Source organism: Terrapene carolina, unplaced genomic scaffold (assembly GCF_002925995.2).
Source record: "Terrapene carolina triunguis isolate 2854851 unplaced genomic scaffold, T_m_triunguis-2.0 Scaffold141, whole genome shotgun sequence".
Lineage (NCBI taxonomy): Eukaryota > Metazoa > Chordata > Testudines > Emydidae > Terrapene > Terrapene triunguis.
This window is the reverse complement of record NW_020664492.1, coordinates 10,276,477-10,283,546: the sequence shown is the minus strand read 5'-3', so window position 1 is coordinate 10,283,546 and position 7,070 is coordinate 10,276,477. Positions and strand designations below refer to the sequence as shown.

At 39.0% G+C, this 7,070-nt stretch overlaps 1 protein-coding gene across 1 annotated transcript in view; it reads right to left on the bottom strand.

The window, feature by feature from the left end:
* Positions 1-1,135: 1,135 nt before the first annotated feature.
* The window catches only part of LOC113406807 (neurobeachin-like), a 942,582-nt gene continuing 936,647 nt past the window's right edge, over positions 1,136-7,070 (bottom strand). Inside the window, exons 55-57 of the mRNA XM_029911985.1 lie at positions 4,006-4,202; positions 2,764-2,915; positions 1,136-1,459 (exon numbers count right to left, since the gene is read on the bottom strand). Of these exons, the coding sequence (XP_029767845.1) occupies positions 1,369-1,459; positions 2,764-2,915; positions 4,006-4,202 (440 nt within the window). The 3' untranslated portion in view covers positions 1,136-1,368. The remainder of the gene's footprint in view (positions 1,460-2,763; positions 2,916-4,005; positions 4,203-7,070) is intronic.

Sequence of the window (7,070 nt, the reverse complement as noted above, 5' to 3'; positions counted from 1 at the left end):
TAAATAATGATATGTTTCTGGTGCAAAGTGCCAATACAAAGAATCCATTATCATTTTAAATAAATGACTGCAAGTGAGTGTAAATTCTGAGAAAATTACATTCCTGTTACATGCCTCATAGCCCTACCGACACAATATGTACATCTATGACAATACAGTCACCAAATATACAAAGAAGAAACATGAAATAAAGTGTATATACCCCTGGGTGTGTAATTTGATCAGTACAATGTGTGGAAAATTATTCTGATAGTCATCATTACAGTACTGTAAAACATGAAGTGCCTTAGGCTGAGAATGTGACTTCCGGTGAGATTTTCAGAAGAACCTAAAAGAATAACTTATCTTTGCAATAAAAGCTAAGGTTGTTAAACAAACCAAGCTATTCAGAGGAAAAATAAGAGAAAAATGTAACTGAGGCCCTCTTCCCTCAGTGGACCATATGCCAAATGTGATGAATCCAGAAGTATAGCACTCTTGCCTTGTTGGGAGTCATTAAGCACTAAAGAGCATTACAAGACTCTTGATATAATGAAAATCAGAACCTTTCCACTATGCTCCCTTTCTGACTTGTCTATAAGTTTAAAAGGGAAGAATTTAACTTTCATTGTATAAGTATGGCAAATGATGGCTTCTTATCCAAATGCTTCATGAGCAAAACTCCACTTGGAAGAGAATGAGTTTAGATTTAAAAAGTGAAAAACATATTTTGGTGAAAATGTCAAAATTACTGATTGCACCCAAATTCAACCCTTTAATGCAAGCTGCACCCTTAGACAGATCTCCAGTTTGATTTGTGTGAATACCCCTGTTCCATCAAGACATCAGGTTTAAAGTACATGCAAGTTGTAACTCCACAATAAAATTAAGAAACATTTTTGTTCTTTATACAAGGTTTTACTTTTACAAAAGTATCCCTTCAAAGTTAAGATGTGCATCTGATGTACAAAGTATCAAACATATTTTTTTTTTCTCAGCTTGAAAAGAGACTGGAAATGGGATGCATGTTAGATTCACAGACTAAACATCGTAACAACTGGACACAAGGTTCCTCAGAATTTTCGAAAGTCTCTTGTGGCGCATCCTACTACCTTTTCTCAATCAACAAAGATATATGAAATAATTACCAAAACATCTCCTAATTCATATAATTTACATGATACAAGCTTGCTTTTCAGCAGCTGGTGTTCAGTTGTGAAAAAACACACAAAATAAAATGGTTGCTGACTACAATGTACAGCTATTGCTGGGTGTAATGGAATGTACAACGGAGGTCAATGCAGACGTGTTTTTCCACCAGAGATTACGCCTTTCATTGTAGCACTTGTGCTCTCAGCTTTACCTTGGCTTTCAGTTCTTCATTCAGCTTCAGTATCTGTTCTGATGCTCATAATGCCACCGATTGAAATCTATATTAAAAGCTACAATGCTACCAGAAGCCATGCCAGTAATCAGAGTTCTGAAAAAGGTAAAAAGATAGATACTGAACTTGTTACATTTTTTACCCATATATTAGTCATCTTTTAACTTTCAAAAACTGCAGGTTACGCTGAATATTAAAAATAGCAACAGAACAGGGGCTTCTCTTTGACAGTTATATATAAATGCATATTGCGCTAATTAGGTGTTCTTAAAAAGTTTCATACTGAATATACTCCTAGTTTCTTTCTTTAGCAGAAGTAATTGTGATGAGTTTCTAGTTACAACTGACTCCTTTAATTGTGAGTCTGAGTTTTTCTTATCTGCCTCCTACAACTGGATCTTGGATGTCAACCAATTGCTGATACCAAACAATACAAAATGCATTCTATCCGTCCCACTTAAATCGTGCTGAAAGTAAGCCTGTGCTTATGTGCATTGCTGAAATGGGATTTCAGAACCCAGCATTAGAATCAGAAGATAGAGAAATTAGTCTAGTAAAAAGAATCTGCTATATTTGCTTATTGTAAACAAGAAGCTATAGAACGCTGTACAGCACTGTAACATAAACTGGCAGAATTCCAAGAGTAAATAAGCCTCATTTTGTAAGTTAGTTTTGATTTGGCTGAGACAGAAATCTTCTTTCAGATCATCAAATGAAACACAAATAAATTGAGTAGGTATTTGATGTATGGATATTTTTGGTGTTGTATCAAACAGTGGCACATAGTATAAAAATTCTAAAAAGTGTAAGAAAAATAAGCTGAAATGAATACTATAGGATTTTTAAAAATCTATGTATTCTTCACATTTCATGAGTGTGAGTTTTGCTGACAAACACCATACTGGCAAATGACGCAAAAACTAAACCCACTTACAACCCGGTATAAATACATCATTAAGACTTACATTTTAATCACACTAAAATAGGAGATTCAGAGATCAGGCTCATACATCCCTGCACTGGCCAATGATAATACAATACTCACTCAGGCCCTGATCCTGCAAACACTTATGCATATGCAATCAAGCCAGATCCTTAGCTGCCATAAATCAGTGTATCTCAGATGAAGTCAATGTAATTTTCCTGATTTACACTAAGGGAGGAAATGGTGCATGGGACTATGTGTCTGCTTAAAGTTAAGCAGATGTAGAAGTGCCTATAGGATCAGAGCCTAAAATGTCAATTCAGCTAGATCAACAGGAAATAACTGAGAGCTTAGTTGTATCACATATTTTAAATTAAGTATAACAGTAGTTTAACATGCTAACATCAAGGAAACAGTATTTAATAGTTTTGTTTAATATTTACCGGATGATTTTAATTCTAATGCAGCAACTCACCTCTGATCATGAGACAAGTCCATTGCTCTAATGCCAGCATCACAGCCAGGGTAAATATAGAGCTGTTTAAAATCACAAGCCTGCCACACTTCCACTACTCCATTGTCCCCCCCAGTCACGAGGTTCTGTCCATCACTGCTCAGGAGGATGGCCTTCAGAAGAGACAAACAAAACCGGTAACTTCAGGTAATATTGGGGAAAACTGACAAACAGCCCCACAAATAGCTTTCACTAATGGAGTGTATGTTTATGTTTCTACCCACATTTAAAGGTGAAGAGAAATACTTAAAAATAACAACTGTTTAGGGACCCCAAATCTTCAATAAATTACCTGTGTGCCTTTAAAATGAAAAATAAATAAATTTCACCTGCGACCTACAAAGCTTTTAAGTGCCAAGACTTGAGTTCAGCATGCAAAACTTGTGTTTGCCCTGCAGTATTTGATGCCATCACTAACACCTAAGGCAGAGTAGAGATCTGCATTCCTTACACTGCTTCAAGTGCTACTGATAGAACAGGGCCTGAATTCATGTCTTTGCTAATAAGTAAAGAAGGAATTAATTTCAAACAATTTTGTTTTAAAGACATATTTCCCGCTGAAATTTAAGTCTGAACTTAAATTCCAGGAATCATCTGGTATCAAAAACAATTTGTTCTTACTTATTTTGAAAAAGCATGAGTTCACTGCTGACTTGAGATGGACATAAAAGGATATCTATTTGAACATTACATTTTCTGAGAACAGCAATTTTACACGCGTTATTTTCTCAGGGGTGAAAGTAAGATAAAAGACTTACCGACATGGGCCCCCGGAAGGGGCGGGGCCTCGGGCAGAAGGGGTGGGGCTGGGGTCAGCCTCCCTAAGCCAGCCCTTCCACGCTGCCCGGTCTGTGCCGACTGGGGCTCTGGCGGTGATTTAAAGGGCCCGGGGCTCCGGCCACTGCCACGGTAGGGGCAACAGCGGCCGGGAGCCCCGAGCCCTTTTAAATCGCCAGGCCCCAGGGCAGCTGCCCCTTTTGTGCCCCCCTGTCGGCAACCCTGCTGGTAGGGTGCCTACCCGTCGGTGCTTTAACGTGGGCTGTGTGTGGGCCGGTACCGGCGGCCACTTCTTACTGGTATGCCGTACCAGCCCATACCGGCCCACTTTCACCTCTGTATTTTCTCTAAGTAACATTGCAAATACATTCCATTTATTTTAAAAAAGAACTGCTGTGTCAAATGGTTGTTTGCATTTAGATTTACCCTGGTTGAGTCACTGATCTCCATCTGAGCTAAGAGTTTGCCATTAATGCTGAAATTGCTGAACCGTCCTCGCTCATAGTAGATGATGCAGTGGCCTTCACTAGATACTGAAATTAAGCGAGGGTACAAGCAGTTTTCAGTCCCTTCAAGTGCTCTCAGCAAATCTCCAGTAATTGTGTGTACCAGACAAGGACCTTCTGTACATTGAAAACAATAAAATATATTATACAGATGCTCATGTCACAAACTATATGCAGTATGCATACAGACAATATGTACAGACATAGGAAGACATAGTCCTTGACCTAAAAAGATTACAGTCTACAACAACAACAACAAAGCAGGTGGCAGCAGATGGAGGAAAAAGATACAGCATATCAGCAGAGTGCTATTTTTTTAATTTACTTTACCTGTTAACTACTTTCAATTGTGAGTATTTTTACCCCTTTTCTAATAATTAATCTTTGCAAACTCATCCCTTCCTCCTCCTAGCTGTTCAGAAGTCTGTTAAGCTGCATTCCCCCTTGTTAATGTGAACTCATTCCATCCCACCTCCATCAAACAGCCAAACAGATGGGGCCCTATCAGTGTAAGGTAGAGAAGGCTCCCTGGGGACAAGGTAGCCACGTCACCACATGTTCCTCCTGCAGTATCTGGCAGTTCCTGTAGGTCTCCTCCCTGCATGGATGTATAACATGCACAGATTTTAATACTGATTTATTATTACAGTGGATGTAATAAAAAAGTCAACATTTGTGACTCCCTAGTGATGGTGGTAGATGGTATTTTCTAAAGAATTTTTAATGGTGTGCACTAAATATGCATTTTCTTCAGGTAAATTTTATTTAATTTGTATGCCATTTTTTACTGTTGTTGGTAACAAAAAGAAAAGTATAAAAGCAAGAACATACTTTTTAAGTGCTGGGCTCATCAATTTCCATTTAAGCAATTTTTTTCCAAGTGAGGTGGTGAAAATCTCTTTGGGAATCTAGATATCGGTTCTGCGCTAAGAGAAATAGTCTCTTCTGTGACAAGTGTAACAAGCCATACTCCTTAAAAGGAGCACAATCTTTCTCTTAAAGAACTTGGGCCCTGATACAGCAGCTGGATTCATGAGCCCCACTAACTTCAGTGAGCTCCAACACATGGGCCCATGGGTCTGCCCATTTAGATCCAGTTGCAGAATCTGGGACCTCGTTTGTGAATTCTTTGGGAAAGGGACTATGTTTTCCTCGATTTTTGTATAGGGTCTAATACAATGAAAGTCCAATCCTTACTGAGGCCATTAGACACTACCTCAATAGAAAAAATAATAGTCTCAAACTGCTGTTTGTCAACTTCAGAAACAGTAAATGAAATGCAGGAAAGTTGTGAGATGCAGACAGAGCCAGTTTTAGAACAATTAAAAACTAGATTACTCAAAAGAAAAGAGTAATACATTAACATTTAAACAAACTGACAAACTGGCTGTTTCCTTGGCCCACATGACCCATCAGGGAAGGAGAAGAAAGAAAAGAAGGAAATCATGTGATTCAGGAATCTGGCCTAAAGAAATGCAGACAGACCACTCATGTCTATGCTTGAATAAGAACATAAGCAGATATAGGGAAATTCTCTCAACTTGATGTGGAGGACTTTGGTTGCTAGACTCCCATTAACTCTGCCTCCTTGCCTAGTCATGCCCTAGTGCATTATTCTCTAGGGCTGTGTGTCTGTTACTATAGTGAAATGGAGTGCGAGACAGGGACATGTGAGATTTAGCGAGAGAGCTGAGTCCATGTAGTGTTGTTGTGAAAATGGAAGCGGAGAAACTGGAAAGGAGGGAAACTGCAGGGGAAGCTTGAGAAGAGGAATCAGTGAGAAAACATAGATGGGAGAACTTGAATGTACATACCATAGGGGCTGGCGTAACTAAGGGAAGACCATGAGAGAGAGCGCTCAGGAGAGCAGAATTTGATGGTGGGTTTCTGGGACTAACAGTGTAGGCCCCAATTCCTCTTAATCAATGAGGGATGTATTCTTTATTTGATATGTAGGTCTTTAGTTGTCCAACACCCAGTGCCTCTATAAAGAGCTGAATTACTAAAGCCTTACATTTCCATTAGTGTCTAATGAAGCTGCGGATAGTCTACCACAGACCTCAGCCATAATAATAGGAGGTTTGCAACAATACAGTTCAAAAGGGTACAGTCCTATGGCATTAAAGCAATATGAAGCTGGCTTATGGGCTAAGAATTTACATCACATCATTTATATCAGCAAGAAAAAACTTCAGGGTAGGTTCCTAGCTACTGTGCTTTATCTCATGAATTTATTGACCTAGCCTACCCTTCTTATATAATAAGTCATTATTATCATTAATGACCCATTAGCATTTCCTGTTAGAATCTACAGTATTCAGAGGTTTCAAAGTCAGCTATGAAAATAAATGTTGAGCTCAAAGTTGTCAAAAAATGTATCAGTCCAACAAGCTTAATTGTGAATGTATGGGGCAGAATAATCAACCTGGCCTTTTCGCCCTCAGAAGCAACAACCCTTCTTAGGAATTAGTGGAAGAATAAATTCCTATGAGGAGACATGGATGAAAGAGGCATCATCATAAGGCGAAGAGGAAGAGGGTTGGATCTGCGGGAGAAGGAATATAGGAATTCGAGGAGGAGCCGATGGGACAGAAAGAGAAATGAGGGAGAAGGGATCATGAAGAATCAATAAAATAATGTGGAGAGAAGAAGAAGAAAGAACAAAAAAAGGGAAGTAAGGGAGAACACATAAAATAACAGAGGTGAATAGGAAAGGATAAGAAGAAAAAATATGCTGCTTTTCAAGTCAAGAAAAGGAGATAAATGAGAGCGAGCCATGCAAAAAAGTTTGTAGATGGAAATGAGAAAGCAAGAAAAGGAACTGAGATAAATGGAATGAACCAAATGGAAAGAGTGAAAAATAAAGGAATGCAATAATACAGTGTTTCCCAAACTTTGGACGCCACTTGTTTAGGGAAAGCCCCTGGCAGGCTGGGCCAGTTTGTTTACCTGCCGCATCCGCAGGTTTGGCCGATCGCGGCTCCC